The 25,305-nt window shown below is 39.3% G+C and overlaps 1 protein-coding gene across 2 annotated transcripts in view; it reads right to left on the reverse strand.

Moving 5' to 3' along the window:
- Nucleotides 1-4,252: 4,252 nt before the first annotated feature.
- DSG2 (desmoglein 2) overlaps nucleotides 4,253-25,305 on the reverse strand; it is a 55,936-nt gene continuing 34,883 nt past the window's right edge. For both annotated transcript variants that reach the window (XM_063451447.1, XM_063451446.1), the window contains exons 4-15: nucleotides 24,369-24,524; nucleotides 21,243-21,387; nucleotides 20,328-20,494; nucleotides 18,356-18,490; nucleotides 17,368-17,553; nucleotides 13,627-13,952; nucleotides 13,362-13,504; nucleotides 12,655-12,882; nucleotides 12,277-12,504; nucleotides 11,751-11,875; nucleotides 6,819-7,169; nucleotides 4,253-5,782 (exon numbers count right to left, since the gene is read on the reverse strand). In XM_063451447.1, coding sequence (XP_063307517.1) covers nucleotides 4,763-5,782; nucleotides 6,819-7,169; nucleotides 11,751-11,875; nucleotides 12,277-12,504; nucleotides 12,655-12,882; nucleotides 13,362-13,504; nucleotides 13,627-13,952; nucleotides 17,368-17,553; nucleotides 18,356-18,490; nucleotides 20,328-20,494; nucleotides 21,243-21,387; nucleotides 24,369-24,524 — 3,210 coding nt within the window. In that variant the 3' untranslated portion in view covers nucleotides 4,253-4,762. The remainder of the gene's footprint in view (nucleotides 5,783-6,818; nucleotides 7,170-11,750; nucleotides 11,876-12,276; nucleotides 12,505-12,654; nucleotides 12,883-13,361; nucleotides 13,505-13,626; nucleotides 13,953-17,367; nucleotides 17,554-18,355; nucleotides 18,491-20,327; nucleotides 20,495-21,242; nucleotides 21,388-24,368; nucleotides 24,525-25,305) is intronic.

Genomic DNA, 25,305 nt, shown 5'->3' on the forward strand with positions numbered 1-25,305 from the left:
TAGTCATTGAACAGAAAAGCTAGAATCTCTCCTTTGCCCCACTGTAGTTGAGCTCAAGTACTCCGGCTGAGTACCTCCACCCAGGGCCGGCACGTCCTGTAGGCTGATTAGGCGGCTGCCTAGGGCGCTTGATAAGGGGGTCACCGGGTCAAAATGTGTGCTGCAGGTCATGGCATCGGGCCCTATGGTGCACTTACATAGCTGCAGACTAGCGCCCGATGCCATTAACCTCAACCCGCAAAGATCAGAGAGCCGCCCCCCCCATCACACCTCTAGTTTGCCGGCAGCGCACGGGCACATCTTGTAATCCCTCCCGCCCCTTCCCCTGTACTCTGGGTCAAGTGGTCGTGAGGATAGTGAGGGGCTGAGCTGAGAGCGAGTCAAGGAAGCCAGACGCAGTCTTCAATTCTGTGACCCACGGAGAGCGAACATCAAATGAGAGAGAGAGAGAGAGAGCAGAGAGAGAGAGAGAGAGAGAGAGAGAGAGTGTGTGTGTGTGTGTGTGTGTCTTTCTGGGTCACCGATTGTGAGCATCACTGAATGAGTGCGTATGCATTTGGGCATTACCTCTATACCTCGCTCAATGTCACTGATGGGGCAACACTTTGTCCAAAACAATGTTCCTCATACAGGAGCACTGATGTGCATCAGTGGCAAGCGCTATGCACTACCAATGCTTCTTGTAGTTAAGCATGGCATTGTAGCAGAGGCACCTCTAGTGGCTGTCAGTGTGACAGCTACTAGAGGCTTGTTTAACCCTTCATGGTAAGGCAATGTTTTATCTTGTGGGGTTAAACATACAGGAGGACCCCTGTGGAGCGAATAGGGCAGCAAATTTTTTTGGGGCTGCAAAAATCCTTGCACCTGCCCTGCTTCCACTAAGAACCTCACTCTGATCCCGCAAAGTAGGTGTCATCCTCCCCCAAACATCAGCCAAGACTTGATGCAGGGTGAAAATAGTGAGCACTTTATTAAACAAAACAATGGCTTCTATACAGACCCAGGAAAACCCGCCAAGGCGCCTTTGTGTTTGGGAGAGAATTGCAATGACTAGACACACTTCTGCTAAACAGTTATTTGATACTCAATATCTGTTGTCATTGAGTTGTTTATAATAAAGTTTATTACCTATAAGATTATTTTTTTTAATTTAGAGGTAATTCCGGTGGGGTACAGCGCCTCTTTTTCTGGGAAGCCGTCTGACCTCATTAGTTGTATTCTTTGTCTAATATTGGTTTACATTATTACACCTTTTTTTCTACTTTTGATTTTCTTTTTTAGCATGCTGTAGTGTTTATGGTTGCAGGAGGGCCTGGTTAACCCTTATAAGTGGTCAAATAATTTTAAAATGCAAGGTCTGGGAAAACCATTAACATAGCAGATTTTTAGAAATTAAAGCTAAATTAGATTACAAGGGACACTCCAGGCACCAAAACAACTTCTCTAAATGCCCCAAAGTTACCTCCAGCGTCGATGCCCACTCTTACCCAGCGGCATCTGGGTTCTAAATTTTCAGATTCAGGAAGCATGGAGCACCGCCGTGCCGTGCAGGGACCCCACTCATTGACAGAGCAGTCAGCTGACGCTTTCAGGCAATCAGTGACACCCTATTCCCTAAACTGACCTGGAAAGAAAAGTACCCTTTCCAGTGATGAAGTTGTGTTGGTGCCTGGAGTGACTTTTTAAACATAATTTTCAATAAAGGAAGTATTAGAGGACTCTTTGCAGGAAGTGTTTAGGAAGACTGTAAGTCACATGCAGGGAGGTATGATAGGGCTGAATAAGCAAAGTGATTTAACTCCTAAATTACAGAATTGGGTAGTGGGACTGGATCTATACACACAAAATACTTCATTAAGCTCAAGTTCTTTTGAGGACTATAGTGTCCCTTTTAAGTGTTGATTTGTAATGTTGAGTGGTATGCCATGGTACACCAGGCACTGGCACCATAACCACTACAGCATGTGGTGAGAATGCTTGAGGTGATCCTTTAATGTAAGATTTAGTTATATATATTTTTTTATATTGTTTTTTAAGTGCATTTAATTTGGAAATTATTAATTAAGCGCCAAGTCAGATGCCATAGTATTACCCAAATAAAGAACGGTGTGTACATTTTTTTTGTGTGTGTTCAAGTAGATAGTGGGTAGATGTTGCATAATAAACAAAAGTGGTTTCATTTAAAAGGGAAGGACAAATGGTGGCATGATAATGGATGGCATAATTATTATGAGAGAGGAAAAGGAACACTAGATCAGACTAAAGGTAAATGATGGAGGGTGCTTTAGGTGATAGACAAGTTCTAGGTTAGTATAAATCCTAATTCAAATAATGAAGTCACAAACAAAAAAAACAACAAAAAATTAAACATATGGCTTTAAAATTTGCTTTATTCAGTACCATGTTTCCTGCATATAAAACCAGTGCAAAAATATCTTATGCGTTTGCAAGACATAAGCAATGTAGCGACTTAAAAGATGATATAGGACAAGCAATAGGTTAAAATCCAAGACGTACCATATATTTATATGTATAAAACAAACATTCACGTTCTTTTGTTAATACAGGGCACTGTTCAAGTATAATTCTACATATTTGTAATGAATCCTAAAAAAATCATAAGATACATTGACATTTTTGGCCATTAAAAATAGCACAAAGCATATATAGCCTCCAAATGGATGGTGTTTATGGTATTAGCATATGTACACATTATGCTTAAAAGCCAAAAGGAACATTTTTTTGTCTCAATATGCTTCGTCTTTTCTAGTAAATCATATGAAATGATGGTAAAATTGCCAGAATTGTGTCAGTTCTAATATGTATATCTTCAAGGTTTGGCTTAACCATTGGAAATAGAATTGTCAAACTTAATACTTTTGGAATAAGGGGAGGGGTTCTTTTAATGCATAGAAATTACACGCAAATTGCATTTATCCAACATATTTTTGTGAAAACCAACTACAAAAATAAATTGGTTCTTGCTGATTTTTGGGAATTAAACAGTTAAAGTTCCCTCAAAAGACTAGGGGTCTGTGTGGGTTCCATGTTAGAACATTATCTTTCTTAATACACACATTTCATTAAAAAAAACATTTCTGCTATAAACAATGCAACAATTTAAATCCGTTGCGTTTTATTATTTCCAGTGATAGCTATATCACAATGATATAAAATTTATTTACATATGTACATTTTATCTAGAGTAAAACACAAATCAAGGAGGTTTTTCCTATTTCTACCTGAAAGCCAGATTCAACAAATATACACTTTCCCTCAAACATGTCAAAATACATATTAAAAAGCATTTATTCCCACAGTTTAAATACATACTGTGGTCCCTCAGATTGCCACACTTGGCCATTACCAATGGTTTTATTTACTTTACTGCAAATTGCGGAAAACAAACAAAAAAGAAATTTTAGGTAAATATACTTGTACTGGAAGTATTCCTTAAAGGGATATAGAATAAGTGCCAGGAATACAAAGCTGTATTTCTGGCACTTTAGCCCCTTTGCCTCCCCCTCCCTCGCACCCCACTTTTCTTCCCGCCTGGGTCAAGTGTTAAAACCCGTTATTTACTTACATTATCCAAGCACCGATGTCCCTCTTCTCGACGAGCGGGTGCAAATGCCGCGTGCATTAGACCTCCCCATAGGAAAGCATTGAATCAATACTTTCCTATGGGGAAAAATCTGACGCTGTTGGTCCTCATGCAGAGCCCGGACCAAAGGTCTGTTTTGATTCAGGAATCCCTCAAGTGGCTGGGCTGTCTCGTAAACAGTCATGGTGGGCAGACATAGAGCTGCAATGTAAACTAAGTGCAAAAGGGACACTGCACCCAGACCACTTCAATGAGCTGAAGTGGACTGGGTGCGGACAGTGTCCCTTTTTAATCCAACCATTTCGCCTAAAAACATGCAATTGCCTTATTTTAATACTCAACAATGTAATAATCCCACAATAATCTTTGCAGTAACCAAAAGCTGCATTACATCCCTATGTGTTTTTCTTTAATATTGATTTACATAAGCAAATTTGAGTCACAGGACTAGAGAGTGTGCAAACACATTTTAAGTAAAGTTTCATTTATCAAAGCATAACTTCTACCTGCAAAACATTGGGAGTTTTAAACAGGATGGCTTGCATAATGATGTATGTGGGTTCAGTTGTGAATTCAACAAATTAAAATATCATATGCAATCAGAAAATTCAAATACAGATTAACTAAAACATTTGAAAAAATAGTCTGTTTCTTTCCAGGTAATGATACAATCTATTTAACCATCATATTGATAGAACACCAAAAGGTAAAGCAGTCTTTAAAATAAAAAGCTTTGCCTCTAAAAGAAGGGTAAAAAGGATCTGTATACATTTGCTTCCTTTTTGAATGCACATTACATACTATGCATTCTGACTTACTGTGCTGGACTCTTAAGCAGAAAGGATAGATATTAAAATGAAGGTTTCAGTGTTTCTCAAGTGTCCAAAACAACACTGTGTAAGCAATTACTAGTGGGTTTCCCTTTCAAATACTAACACTAGAGTGCAACATACTGAATGACTGCTAGACATTTCCTAAATTGGGTTTTGCAAAATATTCTGTGTAGCTGGAAAGATTTACTATTTGATATTCTGTTTGGAAGGGATCTTAAAAATAAAACTGCGTAATTGCCAAGCTTAAAGAAAACGAATAACTATTTACTTTACACTATTAAAACCTTTCAAACTTCAATAGCAAGCTTGCATTCTAAGATATTGCTTAAGAACGAGTATATTGTACAGTACTGTATTTCGTGACTCGGCTTGTTGATTTCCCTACATTGCTACTGGAAGGAGGCAGTTCTTCCATCAAATAACCACCTTGATTAAAGTTAATCTGGCCTTCTAACCCACTTTCTGCGACTGTTCTGTTCTCCACCACACTTTGCCCACCAGATCGTTCAGCTTGAATTAGGACATTGCCCTGTACACTGGATATTGGAGCATAATGCCTTTCAGTAACTAGAACATTTTGCCCTACAGATATGTCAGGAATGCTCATTGAGGTCTTTAAACCTGAGCTAGGTGCCATGACCCTTTCAGTTACAAGTAAGTATTGTGAATCTGAAAGCTCACCAACATCTAATCCAGACCTACCTTTGTCTGATTTGATCATACGCTCAGTAACCATAACATTTTGCCCATCTGCAATGTCAATAATTTTATGCATACTAGAAGCAGGACGAATTACCCTCTCTGTCACCAGCACGTTTTGCTGATGCAGTGGCTCAAATCGCATTGGAGGACCTGTGGTGTAGGTCTTCTCTGTCACAAGGACATTACCACGAACAACAGGCTCATGAATGTACATCGAAGATCCGTAGGACTGATCAACCACTTCTTCTATCATTGCAGTTTCTGGCTCAGTTATATGGTGGCCCATGGATGATGAAGTATAGGCGGTTTCGAATTGTGAAGCATTTCGTAGGTCAAACTCTTCTTGCTCTTGAGCTGCAGCAAATTCCAAGTTTTCTTGTGCTTGCAGTGTATCTTGCCTGAGATTATCATAGGATCTGTACTCTTCTATGTGCCCAGCAGAGCTTAATTCAATGCCTTGACAAATGTCTGCCAGAACTTTAAACTTCAGCCCTAAATTATCCAGACATGTCTCGTCAAATTCACTTTCAATGAAACTACAGCAGCCAACAGAGCCTGCAAGTGATTCGGTTTCTTGGGAATAAGTCAGAATGCAATCTTTGGATGGCTGTGCATCCTCCTCGTCGGCAAATGAAATGGCTTTCTATGGAAACAGAAAAATAGTTTCAGTAACAGGTTTTAAAGATATTTAGCAATATTTTGCAGTCATGCACAGTGGTCAGGCATATACAATTCTACACATTGATTTCACATTTTATTTTAATACCAAGGGATATGCATCACTTTGAGACAAAGGTATCAGCCAAAAGCTTTTTTTCAGCCTGCAGAGTGAGACAATGGTCTAGTTTAATGCTTAAAGCAGGTAAATATGATATATTCACCTGCTTCATCTTTCTTATGTTTTCCACACCCATTCCAGGTGGGGGAGGGGCAGACACTGATCTAACCATCAGTGCCCTATCCCTAGGAATGCTGGATATGTGCATTGGGCATGCCTGACAGATTTACTCATGTGCAATTAGAAGATCTCATCACCTTGAAACCTTGTTGCGTTTCTTTCTCCTGCTGCTGCACAATGATGCCCTGTTTCTGTCATTAGTGGACTGGTCTAAAATGGAGATGGGTGGGAAGGATGAACTCCCGCAGCTGAGAGGTATGCTTAATAATGCAACCTGATTAAGTTTATAAACCTTTATATACGTTTTAAAGTTTTCCTTGCTTTGTTTTGGTTTGTATATTTGTTTAAAATTGTTTGCGTTCTAGTTTAAAAGCAAAAAAACAATTGATATGTTGACCTTGACTTAACTATTTTAAACTTGCCTGTCAACTGAAAAAAATAAAATAAAATAAAAATAAATAAAAACACAACAAAAACATCCCTAAAGAAAATTAAAACATTACAAAAGTCTATTTCACATAAACTATTTACAGTCCACTGACACAAGTCAAATAAAGAAGTAAATGTATTAATTGCCAGATTCTACTGGCACAGTATTTAAAAAACTGTATGCCCAACTGCATTCAGTTGACGAGGAGCATTGATGCGCCTCTGTAGATATTTAGTGCAGTACGTATCACAGTTGAACAATGCAACTATACATCAAAGTGTAATTAATGTCCTACAAGATACATAAGTGAAAATGTCAATTGCTAGCAAAAGTCATGATCCAAGTACTTACACCATTGAAGTATTCTTTTAAAAAGTCTTCATTCAGGGCCACTGCACTTCCAGCTGCATAAGCCCCACCATCTCCGGCAGCTGCAAACCCGCCACCAGCTCCCACTCCCGAACCGCTTCCTGAAGCTAAAACTCCTATTGATTGGTTTCCAAAACCGAACCCTTCAGCATGCCCTGCGCCAGACATAAGTCCTCTGTGCTCTTCCCATCGTGTGTTCGTTGTGGATGAGTACATTCCTTTTAAATTGTTTCCATATCCTTCAGATTGGAAGCCATACCCATTAGATTTTATTCCAGCACCAACTTCCCCTCCATTCTCACCAGCCATTACTGAAACAATTGGTAGAGAAGCCTAATAGGAAAGGTATAAGGGGGGAAAAAACTATGCATTAAACCACAATAAAATGTCAGGCATGTATGATGTTTTGATTTATTTTCTTACATTTTCACTAGCGAATAAATTAACAATTTCAAAAGTTAAGTGATGAAGACTTGATCTAGGAGAAGATAGAGATTCATATAGCAATTGCCATTAAGGTGATCGTGAGACCACAAGTCATGGAAGGAACTGTGTGTGTATTTATTATTAAGTCAAGAAAGGTGTTTTTTTGTTGTTGTTTTTTAATTGATAATTAGTATTTTGGATTAAAATATATAGACTATACATTTACATATCTATTTAATGAACAATAGTATTTGTACAGAAGAAAAAAAAAATAGGAACAGTTCATTATCCAAAGAGAGGTTGAAAATTATCAAGCATGAAACAGTGCTACATTTGTCAGGTAGCTCACTGTATTTATTTTGTATCTCCTTGTTGAATTGAGAATGGAGAGATTGAAGGAAACAAATAGTATATATATATATATATATATATATATATATATATATATATATATATATATATTACACATACACACAAACACACACACACAAAAAAAAAGAAAAATAAAGGGATCACTTAAACAACACAATGTAACTCCAAGTCAATCACACTGTGAAATCAAACTGTCCACTTAGGAAGCAACACTGAGTGACAATCAATTTCACATGCTGTTGTGCAAATGAGATAGACAACAGGTGGAAATTATAGGCAATTAGCAAGACACCCCCAATAAAGGAGTGGTTCTGCAGGTGGATACCACAGACCACTTCTCAGTTCCTATGCTTCCTGGCTGATGTTTTGGTCACTTTTGAATGCTGGTGGTGCTTTCACTCAAGTGGTAGCATGAGACTGAGTCTACAACCCACACAAGTGGCTCAGGTAGTGCAGCTCATTCAGGATGGCACATCAATACGAGCTGTGGCAAGAAGGTTTGCTGTGTCTGTCAGTGTAGTGTCCAGAGCATGGAGGCGCTACCAGGAGACAGGCCAGTACATCAGGAGACGTGGAGGAGGCCGTAGGAGGGCAACAACCCAGAAGCAGGACCGCTACCTCCGCCTTTGTGCAAGTAGGAACAGGAGGAGCATTTCCAGAGCCTTGCAAAATGACCTCCAGCAGGCCACAAATGTGCATGTGTCTGCTCAAATGGTCAGAAACAGACTCCATCAGGGTGGTATGAGGGCCGGACGTTCACAGGTGGGGGTTGTGCTTACAGCCCAACACCATGCAGGACATTTGGCATTTGCCAGAGAACACCAAGATTGTCAAATTCGCCACTGGCGCCCTGTGCTCTTCACAGATGAAAGCAGGTTCACACTGAGCACATGTGACAGACGTGACAGAGTCTGGAGACACCATGGAGAACGTTTTGCTGCCTGCAACATCCTCCAGCATGACCGGTTTGGCAGTGGGTCAGTAATGATGTGGGGTGGCATTTCTTTGGCGGGCCGCACAGCCCTCCATGTGCTCGCCAGAGGTAGCCTGACTGCCATTAGGTACAGAGATGAGATCCTCAGACCCCTTGTGAGACCATATGCTGGTGCAGTTGGCCCTGGGTCCCTCCTAATGCAAGACAATGCTAGATCTCACGTGGCTGGAGTGTGTCAGCAGTTCCTGCAAGACTAAGGCATTGATGCTATGGACTGGCCAGCCTGTTCCCCAGACCTGACTCCAATTGAGCACATCTGGGACATCATGTCTCGCTCCATCCACCAACGTCACGTTGCACCACAGACTGTCCAGGAGTTGGCAGATGCTTTAGTCCAGGTCTGTAAGGAGATCCCTCAGGAGACCATCCGCCACCTCATCAGGAGCATGCACAGGCGTTGTAGGGAGGTCATACAGGCACGTGGAGGCCACACACACTACTGAGCATTATTTTGACTTGTTTTAAGGACATTACATCAAAGTTGGGTCCGTCTGTAGTGTGATTTTCTTTCCACTCTAATTTTGAGTGTGACTCCAAATCCAGACCTCCATGGGTTGAAAAATTTGATTTCCATTTTTTAATTTTTGTGTAATTTTGTTGTCAGCACATTCAACTATGTAAAGAACAAAGTATATCAGGAGAATATTTAATTCATTCAGATCTAGGATGTGTTATTTTTGTGTTCCCTTTATTTTTTGAGCAGATATATATATAAATGAAAAATTGTGATTGAAAACCCCTTCCACCTGAAGTCTGTGGATAGTTAATACAATGTTAAACAGAAATCTGCACACCAGTCAAGCCATAAGACTTGCTTTTCCCACAGAAATCCCAAAACTGCAGCGATGTTACAACCGCAAAGGATTCTGGGTGAGCATATGCAAATTAGTTTAACAAAGAATCACATTTTTGCCTCATTCAATTTTAAACATGGATTCCTTTTAATCTGTATTTACTGTATATAACAGCTTGAAACACAATATGCAAAACCAGTGAACCACCTCGTGCTGATGAGTTGCATTAACAACGAAACAGCTGTCCATGAGTGGTTCACTGGTTTTGCATCTTTTCTTATATTGTGTTTCAAGCTGTTGTATACACACACATACACACACACACTCGATGGGAGGTGCCAGCTGTTCAATAGTGGGCTAATAGGCCTGTTAATCAGTCTGCGCAGGTGCAGATTAGTTTTGCAGAAATGCAGACCTCCTGTCCTCTTGCTTTCGAAATAAGAGTAACATAACAAAATGGGTAAGCCTGATGAGTGCCCTGGTTCTGGACTGACACACTTAAAATGATACTCCAAGCACTAAACCAACTTTAGCTTACTGAAGCAATTCGGGTGTACAGATCATGTCCCTCAAATCTTACACAACTAAATTCTCTGAAATTTAGTAAATATATCACTTTGGTTTCTGTTTATGCAATCCAAGCTACACCTCCCCTGGCTGTCTCTTACACAGCCTACATGAAAGAAACAGAAATTTAATTTTCAATCAGATGCACCATGTGTTTACTTTAGAAGTTTTTAATGCTTTGTTAATGTAACTTAAAATCTCACACACGAGGTTCTTGTAGGCTCTAGCAAGCTATTAAAGCAGGAGATATGAAATTGTAAATTGAACAGAATGTATAATGAAAGGAAGCTTACATATTTGATTGTTATTTACAAGAAATGGGTTAGACAGACTCCGTAGGTTACATGCAGAGGAGGTGTGGTTGAGGATACATAAACGAAGTAATTTATCTCCTAAATGGCAGAGAATTAAGCAGTGAGACTGCAGGGATATGATCTATGCACCCAAACCACTCCATTAGGTTAAAGGTGGTTGGTGCTTATAGTGTCCCTTTAAAGTGGCATAGTTTGCAGGTTGCAATAAGTGAAGCATAGTTCTCAATAATTTTCAGAAAGTTGTGAATAAAAGGTTTCCATTATGCATATGACTGTATTATGAGGTTTGAACACATGTTTAGAAATAATCTTCTATTCCTCTCTACTCAAAAAATAAAAAAAAAATTCCAAATTATATGTGATGGCAAGGATTTATAATTTCCAATTAAAGAGAGTTTTTCATAGATATTAAGGAAACAAGAAGATGTACAAAAGGGACTTTGAACAGTGGCGTAACCACCACGGTCACAGCTTTGACTGGGCCCGTAACTCCAGGAGGGCCCGGCCACCCTCTGTGACCGGGGTGCCCGCCGGCATTTTTGTGCGGCCCCGGCCACGTGGAGCAACCGCCGGGGCCTCATTGAAGGGGCCCATCGGGTGGCCAATGCTCTTGGGGCCACCTGATGGCCATGAATTACCTGGAGGGGTTAGGGGTGTAGGGATGATGTATGAGGAGGAGGGGCGGGGGGGGCCCAGGGCAATTTTTGCACTGGAACCCTGTGTTTTCTAGTTATGCATCTGACTATGAATTAAATGCAGAGCAGAGAAAATGTCACGTGAAAGATCCTGTGACTTCCTGTAAAGCTTATACAACAACATCTGGAAAACTGCATTCTACAGAAAGATAGAAAACACTAAATTTTACTATGCTAACGCATTACCATGTGAACTGCACAGAAATAAATAAGGCCAAGCGTCATGTATTATCCCAATAAGCAACACAAACATTTTAAGGTCACATTCTGGATTTAAAGGAATTCTCCCCCCCCCCCCCAAGTACCCCAATACCGGAATCCAGACCGTTGTCAGACTACGCCCATGCTACTCCCCTGCCGACATCAGCCGACGGAGAGACCTAATGCGCATGTGTGGCAATGGCATTAGGACTTCTGCATAGGAAAGCATTATTCAATGCTTTCCTATGGGGATTTCCGTAATGCTGGAAGTCCTCGTGCATAGTGTGATGACGTTCAGCATCATAGACTGTCAAAAGTCGTCTAAGCACCTGAAAGTCCCTCTAGTGGCTATCTGGTAGACAGCCACTAGAGGTGGAGTTAACCCTGAGAGGTAATTCTTGCTGTTTTTCAAAAACTGCAATAATTACCACTGTAGGGTCAAGGGACATGGGATATTTTCTTTAATGAGCTGAAGTGGTCTGGTTGCCTACAGCTTCCTTTAAGGTTGTGAACTAGATGTCTACCAATTTTCTGGATCCTCAAATACTTGCCATGTTCAGTGGTTCTGCCAGTTCATGGTTTGAACTCAGAATCGTCGCTTCTGTCCCATCAGGAATGGCCATAAATCCTTTTCCTCCAGATCCACAGTAGCACATTAGTAACAAAAGTGGTATCACTGTATAGCAAAAAACAAACACACAATAAATATATCATCTATTAAATCTATAAGGAAGGCTGGCTCAGAATGCAGGGACATATGCATTGGTTTAGGAATCTATAAGAACAGAGTAAAGAAATTTGATACTTCAGTTCCATAAAACAGTTTATCAATCCAGCAGTAAAGATACAAGTGTCCATTCGGTCCTATCAATCCTCACTCATGTACATGGAGCATAATAAGAAACTTTTACATGAATTCTAAAATTTGACCCAGAAATTAGCATTTTGTATTTCTAGCTCTCCTAGAAATTAGTCCATCAATTCTGAACAGTCATGTAAAACAATATACACACACACACACACTACAAATATTCATAATTTTACATTTTTAAATGTTTTCTTATCCTCTGTACTTACATAATAATATCAAGCAGGCAAGGATCATGAGTGCAATGGCTCCACCTCCCAATTTAACAGATGTGTCCACCATTTTGTCTCTACAAGCAAAACCATCTCCACAGGTGCAGACAGTTAACTTAAGGACCTGTAATGTCGGACAGCTTAATCCTTGATTGTCAGTAACCAAAAGCTGAATTGTATGTATACCAGGCCAGGTCTCTGTAGGCTTCAGTTGCACGCTAACATCTAAGACGTTGATTAAAAAAATAAATAAAAGAACAATAAAACGTAAGTATTGTATAGTCCCAATTGTGAATAAAAAGTGTCAAAGAATTAATATTTCACAGCAAGGAATAACCAGAGATTGTTGATTGTAGATATATGTGTGATACTTACTATCTTTTTTACCAATTGTCCATAATTTAGCAAATCCTACTGGCTCATCAATGACTGTAAATGTGAAAGGAGCACCATTTGGGTATCCATCAAGGTCCACAGCAGTCACGTTGATAAATGAAGATGTGTCACAAACAGTTTGCACTGGTTCTACTAGTGTTGGACAATTGTCATTTTCATCTTCAACTTCAATTGCAATGGTCCCTGTTGCAGTTTTTCCTGGAAGAACTATACATTTAAAAATAAAAATATTAGAAAAAGGTTTTGACATTTTGGAACATTATTCATCTTGTCTAAGAACATGATGGCAGTATTAGACAAATGTTTGTAATTGCCAAAGCCTAGGTGAAAGTTTACACTTTTAAATGTTACACAAAGTCATGTTTGTCAAAACACATGCACTTAAATATTGTAATTTCTCACAAAAAAACTATGATTTGTCTAATTTTCCCATTACTTCTTGTGGCAGTCACCTGTTCAACTTGCCTGTTAACAATGGGTGCTTGCAATGAAAATCGTCAGGAGCAGTCATAAACATGAAGTTTAGTATGGGTCTCTGTAGATCACCCACAATGGATCTACAGGTTTTTTGACATTGACTGAAATACTGCAAAAATACTGAAATGTTCATCTTTCTAGTACTCAGGGAGATAAAAATTAGCTTCTCATGAGAGAGATTTTCTTAAGAAGACAGAGTAAAAGCTTACCTTCACTAATAGCCAAAATCTTTGCCATGTAGGTCCCATTTACTACGTATATTGACTCACGGTCTGGTATTTTTGAAAGTTTAATTTCAGCTGTGATTGGGTCAATCATGAACCAATTGTCTGGGTCATACTCCTTTGCATACCTGTTTTTGAAATATTATTTATTCATATGCAGTACTTTAGATTTAATCAAGTATTTACAAATTATTGACAAATCAATCAATCAATATCTATACATTCATTCCAAACACACAAAAATACTTACTTGACATTTGAAGCAATTTTTCCAGAGTCTCCATCAGTTGCTTGGTATGAACCGATAACTTGATTGATCATTACACTTTTTCCCTCCTTGATCACAAGGGATTTTCTCCTTGGCCTAAACACAGGACCCTCAGGCACATTTTTCACCTTCACTTTAATGGGAATGGACTTTCCAACTCTTCCCCCTCCACCACCTGCTGCTCCACCACCACCACCACCACCGCCGCTGCCACCGCCACTGGATTTATAAACCGAGTGGTGGTATTCTGCTTGGTTGGAAACAACTACTTTCAGTTCAACATTTTGTATTTCCTCATAATCGGCTTCCTGGAAACAAAAAACAGAAATGCAGTTATTCTTTCCCCTTTAAACTATGTACAATCAAAAAATGTTCCCAGGAAAAGTTAAAGTGGTAGGACTACCTTGGTAAGTTTAATTTTGTTTTCCCAAAAACCCTAAACAAAGTACAAACTCTCACCAATTATAGTGATAACTAAGCTATTTCAGCCAAAATCTAGTAATTTCGTTTTTCAATTTATGGTTTAATGAAAGACAAAAAAAACTAAAAAACCTGTTGAATGTTACATAAAGGATGTTGGCTGCACTACATTTGCCCAGCATGACACTACTGTGTAATGCTTCTTGAAAAGTTATTAGAATTATGACTTTGAGTTTATTCACTAAAGTTGAGAAGATGAGAGATTTAATAAAATAAAAAACTAATCCTTTTTTGTAATCTAATGTAACTCAAAATGAAGCTCAATGTCAAGGCAACTAGCATTCTGCAGCCAATGTCGTATAATATCTGCCTGATGGGTACAGATAATCCACTAGAAAAAGTGTTACAGTTTATTCGGTATACATAAATAAAAATACCCTATATAGGAAATAGCAGAACAAACTATTTCATTTAACCAAGCACAGTGAAAAAATACAAAACAAATCTTTGGGGAAAGAATGGAATTGAGGGATGAGGATAAGTTAGATCAGGGTTAGGAAACCTTGAGCACTCCAGATGTTGTTATGGACTATATCTCCCATAAAGCATTTTCTTTCATAATACTGGCAAAGAATCAAGGGAGATACAAACCACAATATCTGGTGTGCCAAAGGTTGCCTACCCCTATGTTCAAGAGCAACGATGAGCTAGCCCTGCATTGCAGTTTTTAGCTCAGTAGAGCCAACAGAAGATCCTAAGCAGGACAGGAAAATGGGAAAACATGAAGATCAGCATGCAATAAATACATACATACATACATTTAAAAAAAAAAAAAAACAGTATGACACTACAGGGGGAAAAAAAAAAAATTAAGAAAGCTGCAGAATAGATATTTCATAGTATGTTTCCTATGTTATTCCATTATGGTGGATAACAAAATAGGAGTCCTAGCATTTAGTGGAGCAGTTTAGTCATGCAAGTTATGTAAAAAGAATACCTACGGGCAATATTAGGCAGTATCTTCACAGGTACATGCAATGTTTCATGCTTGAGGCAGCACAGAATTAGTAGGTAGCCAAGGTCAATGACAAGTAAGCTTAAGTCAACTAAACAAAACTACATAAAGCATTTTTAAGTCAAATATACAAAACAAGATTATGCAGACAGCTCAAATGTAACAAGTCTACTTTGATATTGCAGAATACATTTTAAGCTGTTTTAGAGGATTGCAAAATTAAAGTGTGGGGGTGGAGCCTGGCAGCCATCCTGATCAGATGCCATCTCAACTAACTCCCCAGAACCCAGATACAATCTGCAGTTAATCTCCCTTCCCATGCCCCATCAAACCTCGAAAACCGACCAATACAACTCAGCAAAACATACTGCACTGATTGATGCCGTTCTTTCAGGCCCCCAAACAGCCCAGGCAAAGGCAAAAAACTGCAATGCCACACCGAGCAATGCCACACCTAGGCCTTGAGGCCTTCCTCGGCAGAAGCTACCAGGAGCACTCCCCACCAGACACAGACACCGGCACACCTACCATGGGCCACCGCTCACAAAAGCACACAGCCGGTACCAACTTGCAAGACAGAGACATAGGAGAGATGCTGTTCAGGCCCGGGCAACCAGAACCGGCACACACTGCACACCCGCCCAACAGTAGCCTGACCTCAGAACCGATCGGAGGTGAACAGACAACCACAACGGCCCCCCCCGGCGGAACACTCACGGCGGCCTGAACCCCAAGACGACTCAGCCCCCACTACTAAAGGGGATCTAAAGGCACTATTAATAAATATACAGAAGCTGCTTGCAGCAGACGTCGCGCTAGTGAGAGCTGACATCCAACATGTTACAGAACGGGTTAGAGCTGCAGAGAATGACATCACCAGTGTTCAGGACACGGTAGGTACCCTCAAAGACACTATCCAACAACTCCAAACAGAGCAGCACATCTTAGCTGCCCAAATAATGTCCCTGGAGGATAAACAGCGCTGTACACACATTAAAATCCGTGGTGTCCCTACTACAGTCCTAACTGTGGAATTGCCACACTATATACGGCGCCTGCTCTCAACTATACTACCACAGGCCACCGCAAAGAAAATTGCCCTAGATGGGATCTACTGAGTGACGGGCTCAGTCCGCATCTCACCTAACACACCCAGAGATGTCATCCTGTGCTGTATAACCGTCCACGATAAAATACAAATAATGACTGCCCTAAAAGGTAAAACGCCACTGGACTTTTAAGGCTCCCAGCTTTTATTCTTCCAGGACCTTACTAGAGCCACTTTGCTGAGGTGCAAGAGTTTTGGACTGGTGACTACAACACTCCACAAAGCTGGAATAGCATACAGGTGGGGAAACACTGGCTCACTGCTGGTCCACCATCAGGGGACTGAACACAACCTCACGTCTCTAGCTGGAGCACCCGCTTTTCTAAGCGCACTGGGACTACAGCCCTCACAAATCCCCACTACACCAGCAGGCCACCCGGAGAATGGGGACCTAGCAGACGGATCCACTCCTGCTATGCCAGCACGAGACCTGTGTATATAGCCGTTTATGTTTTGGTTATGATTCTCTTGTTTACTCCCACCCGAGTTCACTTGTATTCCTGCATCCACCTTTATATTTGCTCTTTATGATTTAATGTTCGAGCACTGCCAATAATTGTATGGGGACCCTCTCCCACAACAGGGGCAGACAGACCCCCTATGGCTGACAACCTGAAGGAGTCTATCCCAATCTAGAATCCTCCACTCCCCCCGCCACCATCAAGGTGAGGGGTACCAGATAGGAAGCCACAATATGTATCATGTACATCGGAGTAATACTCTCACATGACACTCCAACACACCTGAACACACCAGAAACTCCATAGTAGTGTACATACAGGCATCCAATCGTATACACCTGAACTAGCTTGTTTCGCACACACATATGCTCACACACACACTGGACCACAATGGCTAGAACTAACGAGCATACTCATACTCATCCACTTTGAGTATCCCAGGGGAAAACACACGTCCTACCACACCTGCTACAAACACACCTACCCGGGGTTTGTAACCTTACCTGTTTGTTATGAAAAATTGTGCTGACAACCATCCTGTCAATGTCTTATCTACACGTTGGCGATCACGATGCATGCAAAAACGAAATGTCTTACCATTGTACTACTATGTTTATGCCAATGTGCCAAACAAAGCACGAAAAATAAAGAATTAAAAAAAAATAAAAAAAGTAAAGTGTGTAGTTGTAAAGCGTAAAACTCAACTATTTTAAACTTACCTTAACAATCATTAGTATTCCTTCATTTGTTTTAGAATCTCTTATTATTTCAAAATGGCCACCTTCATTTCCAGAGATGATTGTGAAGTTGGCCAACCAATTATCTGTAAATTCTTCATCAAGGTCAATTGCTTTCATACGCACTATTTCCACATTAGCTGTATTTTCTTCCACGCTACCTTCATACTGAAATATAAATCAAGAGAGCAATGAAATGCAAAGCCAATTTTTTTTTTGGCAAGTGGTGGTGGGATTTAGACTTTATGATCTATTGCACTGGGCTCCACCATGAAACTACATGTTTTCAGACAAAGGAAAGGATAAGATAATATTCTATATGGAATTTTTTTGAAGAAACTATTTTAGAGGATATTTGTTGTGAGCTTAGAAGAAGTGTATGATCATTCTTACTACCAGTTGCTTGAAAAGATGGTTAAGCAACTTAAACACTACAAGATAAAGCTGCAGCAAAATAACCTTTATGTACCTATTAACTCAAAATACTAGACAGCGATAACTTAAGCTTAACACTTTATTGTTGCAAGGTGGAGAGTTCCACCAGGGACTTGCATTTCTATTGTCTTATTTTTCATAGTCTCACTTGTATTTGAGTAAATGTCAAGCTCTCAAATGAAAGGCACTCTGCCGCCTTGTAAAATAGCAAAAGGAATGCGGCATCTGTTGCTCGGCCTAAAGCTTGAACACAATAAGGTAAAATTCTAAAATATAATAATAACAACAATAATAATAGGAAAAAAATCGACACGGACATGAAGTCAAACCTACGCCAGGCTCACATTTATGGCTCTCAGATGATTAAATGAAAAACACTTGTAATACAAAACCAGGAAAGTCCTGACTAATGTATGGACCAATACATTTTGAAAATATGGTTTCAAAGATTAAAGCATTGGGCAGCTGAATGCTATTTGTAAAAGGCAAAGAGTAGGCTTGGTAGCACCAGTTTTTTTTTTCTTTTTTAATTTACCTCCTCATATTCCAGGTATGGAATGTTGTCATTAACATCTTTAACTTTGACTTTCAGCGTAGATCTTCCAGCGAGCGCACCTGGAGCCCCATCCAAGTCTTTCACTTCCACAACCAGACTGTAACTGGTTTGTTGCTAGAGGGGGAAAAAATATGTATTTTGTTATGAAGATCTAATAATAAACCAAAAGACAAGAATGGCATTTGTTTTCACTTCATACACTCAGCTGTGTTGTAAATCTTTTATATTACATGATTATTTTATGCCAGGGTATTCTAGTTAAGCTAAACATTAAGGATTAGGGATAGTGAAGGTATTAAAAAGGACACTCTAGGCACCACGCCGACTTCATCTCATTGAAGTGGTCTGAGTGCAGTGTTCCGGTTCTCTTAACCCTGCAATGTAAAACATTGCAAGTTTTGAGAAACTGCAGTGTTACATGAAAGGGTTAGGACTGCCTCTAGTGGATAACTACCAGAAAGCCAACAAAGACGCTTTCCAGAGTTGAGAACCTCCAGTGTGTTTGCATGAGGGCATCCAGGGTGTTGAAGATCCCCATAGGAAAACATTTTGCCAATGCCTTCCTATGTGGAAAGCCTAATGCAAGCGTGGGGCACTCGCATGCACATTATGTTCCCCATCGGCTGACTTCAGCAGAGTGGGAGCGCGACCCAGCGCCGAGGGACAATGGTGCCGAACCTGGGAAAGTGTACAACTTTATTTGCCTTGGCAGGGGGAGGGCCGAAGGCACTATTGTGTTAGTAATACAATTTTGTATTCCAAACACGCTATAGTTTTCCTTTAACCCCTTAAGGACACATGACGTGTGTGACACGTCATGATTCCCTTTTATTCCAGAAGTTTGGTCCTAAAGGGGTTAAAGGGACAATTGTACTACTTGCCAAAAAAAAAAAAAAAACACACCACAACAGGTTACCATGAATTGAGGAAAAATAATTTGGATCGGTGCTTACTCAGAAAGATGTGGGGCTTGCGCATTACGGGGAGGATATTAATGATCATTTTAAAACAGAATATATCTGGAAATATTTAATGTACTGATGAATTTACATGAGTAAGGTTTAAGGTCATTTTATTTATCTATGATTCTACAAGTACTCAACAATGAATTGGTATTTTTTTAAGTAAGTTAATTACATTTTGGGAGTACTACAGTGGCTTACAACCATAGCGCAAACAGTCTGATATTCAGTGCAATAGTATAATGATGACATAACACATTGCTCCACTGCCATGTCAGACATTGTGGATCATCAAAGGGTTTTGTCCATCACGAATATATAGAACATTTATTTGAATTCTCTGACAGAAATTGCAGATGAGTGGAATATCTAAACAGATTTCGTCTAGAGAAAGTAAGAGGAGATAATGTGAAGTTCTGTACACTTTTGCAGTTTATGTTAAATCCTTTTGTATGTTGAGCAATTATCTTAATGGCCATATGGAAACATAATGGAATATTTCCAACGACAATCACACATTTTCATTATTTAGGAATACAGGGAATAGCAATGCAAGAATAGTGCACTCTATGAGATTGTGTGACATAGAGAAAAAAAACAAAAAACAATCACTAACACACGGAGACTAACAAGAAACCGTAAATAGGCCTTCAGTAAGCTAGTCATGGCAGCTGGCAGCACCCACAACCCATTGAGGGCAATAAAAGGATGCAGCAGTTGATGCATTAGGCCGCGGGGACATGCAACCCTTGGCACTTCAGATGTTTTGGACTACACCTCCCATGATGCTTTGGGAGGTGTAAGAGCATTACCGGGGTTGTAGTCCACAACATCTGGCGTGATGAAGGTTGCTTACCCCTGCTTAGGGTATCCTGCCACTGCTTCCAAACGGTCACACCAAGACATGACAGTAAGTGAGAGAAGAAAAAAAAACACTAAAATAAATCTATTAAATTTAGATTAAAAAGGAAATGAATAGATTTTATTACCTCTCTGTCGATTGAGGCTGAAGTTGTGCGAACTTCACCTGTTTCTTTTATGATCACGAACATTGGTGGTGAACTTGGCTCTTGAGAGATAATTTTGTAGGCAAGTTTAGCATTCAATGTCTGTGGATCATCCGCATCAGTTGCACTTAGCTTCATTACAAGGGTGTCTGTAGAGAATGCAGAATAAGTATGAACACGTTAAACATTCTAGTCAACATAACAGAAAAAGGGGTGGGGGGGGGGGGGAGAGACAACAAACACATTATAGGGGAGATTTAGCAATGTAAATACAAGTGCACTTCTAGAACCAAGTGTCAAATAAGGAGCAATAGCCATTGTAACAGAATGCTTCTCAACATTTTGCAATTTACTTTGATACATTTCCCTCTACACATCATGAGCCTTGAGCTCTGCCAACTCCAAGAAGAAACTTTACTAATCAGAAACCTATTACACAGCTCTAAGGAGTGTGAACTGTTGGACATGTTTAATCCATCACTGCAAGGGCTACAGTATGTTTTGTGCATTAGACGTTTAACTCTCTTTGCAGAGATTATAAACATGATCAATAGCCCATAAACAGAACTTGCATCTGTGTTTAAATCTGTTAAAACTAAACATGCAAAACACATTATTAATACCATAAGCTATGCAATGTATAAAAGGTTGTGAAGGTGCCGTGTCTTTTTAACTCACTAGTACCAGCTTTATACAAAGTCAGGTAAGGCAACATTTTTATTTTTAATATATAAATAGATACTTGCTCATTATGTATGTATCAATCTATACTACTTAATTTACAGGCCAGGATTAATCATGTGCAAATATTTTATATTAACCATGGATTAATATGTCTCATAATATACATAATAATTCAGGAAATTGATAAGACTACAGTCCATAACAACGACTTACCTGCTTCACTCAATTCCTCAATCTCACCGATAAAAACTTCAGATGTAAACATTGGGAAGTTATCATTGATATCTAGAACTTTTACACGAAGATCAATAGGTGGCTCAACATCTTTACCGCTCTGATCCAATGCATATCCTTTGAGCTGCAGGAGATACATGTAATGTAAATTAATCAAAGCAGATTTGTAGTGTGCTCACTGCAGTGCCAAAAATAAAACAAAACAATTCACACTTATGCAAAACAATGCGGTGTTACCTCAGCATAGAAAATACAAAACCAAAGCAGTGAAAAAGCACAATGCACAACTTCGTTGATGAGGGCTAGTGCCACTGGTGAACGTTTGTTTTTCGTGCTCTTCATTTAATGTATTATAGCTCACCTATTAATTCAATTGCACATTGTGCTTTTTCACGTTTTTTTCTTTTTACGCAAATTAGAAATAAAAGAACCCCCATCCACCCCCCCCCCTCTCCCCCGCCCCCCAAAAAATAAACACAGGGAAAAAAATAGCATTTATATTCTTTACCATTCTGGGTGAAAGTACCTCTCACTAGCATTTGGTAATATAATGCTCTCACCACTGCAGCTTTATTTGAAGGAATTTGTAATGCCAACCCTCTAAACCACAGCAACCATAAAGTGTCTGAGATAGCTCAGCCACCTGCTAGTCACTTTTTTTCAAACCTGGGAATATCATATTGTACATGTCCGCAGGTCTTCAAACAGTCACAGGGTTAGTCACTAGACTGAGAATTGTTGGGAATTCAAAGTCAATATTACATTTAAGACCAAAATAGCTGAACTGGAACAATTCTCCCAGGCAGCTGTGCTTCCAAGATTTGCTACTTTGGGCTTAAATGTAAAATTCCCATTCAATTCACTTTGAATTCTCAATAAGTCCCACTTTAGCAACTAACCTTGTCAGTGATTTCTAAAATAAATTATGAAGGAAAAGGTAAGCATGCGCAATACAGAGGTTTGCAAAATATTTTTGGTGGGTGATTGCCCCCAGTTAGTGTCAAATAGTTTAACTCATTTGACCAAAGCTGGGAGCTCCTGGCAACCAAACTCCTTCCCTCAGCTGCAGTCTAGATAGAAGTAAACTTGCTTCCACATTATCTGTCCTATCACGGACTTCAATGATAGCTTGCACGCTCTTGGCCAACACACTCTCCATATTATCATTTTGCATAAAACATGCCCAAAACCACCTTTCTGTGACCCATAACATATTAAAGGGACACTATAGTCACCTGAACAACTTTAGCTTAATGGGAATCTCCAGTCCCAGGAAAACGATCGGTTTTCCTGGCACTGGAGGGTCCCTCTCCCTCCCACCCACCAATCCCCAGGTACTGAAGGGGTTGCGTCGGCCGGTGGGCAAGACTGATCCCGCCCACCGGCCGATGAGACCTAATGTGCATTAGCGCTCCCCATAGGAAAGCATTGAAAAATAATTTTGGGGATTTGAGCGACGCTGGAGGTCCTCACACAGCGTGAGGATGTCCAGCGACGCTCTAGCACAGGTTTCCTGTGCTATAGAGCAGGAAGTGACCTCTAGTGGCTGTCTAGTAGACAGCCACTAGAGGTGGAGTTAACCCTGCAAGGTAATTATTGCAGTTTATAAAAAACTGCAATAATTACACTTGCAGGGTTAGGAGTAGTGGGAGTTGGCACCCAGACCACTTCAATGGGCAAAAGTGGTCTGGGTGCCTGGAGTGTCCCTTTAATGAAGCAGTTTTGGTGTATAGAACATGCCCCTGCAGCCTCACTGCTCAATCCTCTGCCATTTAGGAGTTAAATCCCTTTGTTTATGAACCCTAGTCACACCTCCCTGCATGTGACTTGCACAGCCTTCCATAAACACTTCCTGTAAAGAGAGCCCTATTTAGGCTTTCTTTATTGCAAGTTCTGTTTAATTTAGATTTTCTTATCCCCTGCTATGTTAATAGCTTGCTAGAACCTGCAAGAGCCTGTATGTGATTAAAGTTCAATTTAGAGATTGAGATACAATTATTTAAGGTAAATTACATCTGTTTGAAAGTGAAACCAGTTTTTTTTTTTCATGCAGGCTCTGTCAATCAAAGCCAGGGGAGGTGTGGCTAGGGCTGCATAAACAGAAACAAAGTGATTTAACTCCTAAATGACAGTGAATTGAGCAGTGAGATTGCAGGGGAATGAGCTATACACTAAAACTGCTTTATTTAGCTAAAGTAATTTAGGTGACTATAGTGTTCCTTTAATAAAAGAGCACACACATTTACAGAGTTTGGATGGAGTGCAATCAAATCTATGTAATGATACATAGAAGTTTATACATGAAATAATGTATATGGTTTCTAGTTCTTGTGAGGTTTTCCTATTATTTTTTTAATTATTTTTTTTTATATACACCCATAATCCAATTGATAATTTTATGTGTTCTTTTAGGATACAGTATTACATATTAAACAAAAAAAGTGTAGCTAAAGAAATCAGATGTAATTTTTTTACATCACACAGTTTCATTTTCAGTTTTATCATTACAATAAATTACTGTTGTAAAACGTTTGCTAAAGTGACTGATACATGTTATCATAAGCAACCCCAATTTATATTAAAGTACAAGCAGAGATGTCATATCTTTAAAAAAAAAAAAAAGGTAACAATCTTAAATAAATTGGGAATTGCCACTGAAACCATTTCCTGGGATGCTGAATGTCTCAAGTGCTGTGATCAATTTGGATTATATTCAATGTTCCTTAGTAAAGTGTGAATTGTTGGCTGTTGAAGGTTAATTTGAAATTTTAGACTACAAATAGAACAGCCCAGTCCCTGGCCACAACTCCACACATACTCTTAACCCCTTAAGGACCAAACTTCTGGATTAAAAGGGAATCATGACATGTCACACATGTCATGTGTCCTTAAGGGGTTAAAATATCCCTAGTGCAGGCAACATAGTGCAAATGGTTACTTTTCCTGTCGAGAACATGTTGCATTTTCCATAACTTACAGTGGGAGGTAGTCAATTGCTCCCATTTACCCTATGGTATTGCTCATTAAAAAAAATAAAATATAAAAAAAAAAGTAATGAATTCGGGGTCAACAATTTAACATATGCCCAACCCATTAAATGCTTACATAGAACATTGGATTTTCCTCTCGGTCCACAATCCCAGTCACATTTACTTCACCAGTCCTCTCATTGATATAGAATATGCCAAGAGGGGGCTCAGTAACTCCTGCTCCAGTGATCAAATATCGAATTCTTTTGGAGCCCTGGTAGTCAGATTGTATCTGATCAAAAGAAAGAAAAATGGACTGTAAAATAATGACTTAGTAACAATTTCCACCAAACTTTGGGAACAACTAAAGGGAGCACAAAATGTATAAAAATCAAAAAGGCATCTTTATTGGTCAGGTTAACTTCATGATCCACCTAATAAAATGTATAATAACTATGCTAGCTGAATATATATTTTCAGATGTCAGAAAGAACTATTCATCTAAAATTTGAAATGTTCATAATGGAAATGTTTAACAAATCTAGGCTGGTACCCATGCAGGTTAAAAAAAAAAATGTGTATATATAAATTCAAATTTTATTTTTTTTATAATAGAAAGAAGAAAATGCCGGTTCACAGAAAAAAGCATGTTTTGGTGACTGACCACTTATGAACAGCCAATTTATTTCTATTCTTTACCATTGTATGATTCAGGAATACAAAGAATCATTTGTAGCTTAAAATAAATAAATATATTTTTTAAAAGTAAGACGAAAGGACATTCAAATTTGCTTAATGTCCTTTTATAAAAGGAAAAGGAAACAAAACACGAATAGTGCTCTCAAGCAAATTCTAAAAAAGAGAGAAAAAAAACCCAAAAAGCTTATCGATGAATGGCACACCTCAAATATATGTTTGTCTTGGGATGTGCCACAGAATTTAATAAAGGAGTGGTCTAGATATTGTATTTTATATTAAAGCCCCCTTATAATATAGGCATGTTTAGGTGAGTGCAGCCCTTATGGTTTCATATCTAAAAACATATTTGGTATATTTGGTCTGTGGTAAATTGA

Source organism: Pelobates fuscus, chromosome 4, assembly GCF_036172605.1.
Source record: "Pelobates fuscus isolate aPelFus1 chromosome 4, aPelFus1.pri, whole genome shotgun sequence".
In the NCBI taxonomy this organism is placed as follows: Eukaryota; Metazoa; Chordata; class Amphibia; order Anura; family Pelobatidae; genus Pelobates; species Pelobates fuscus.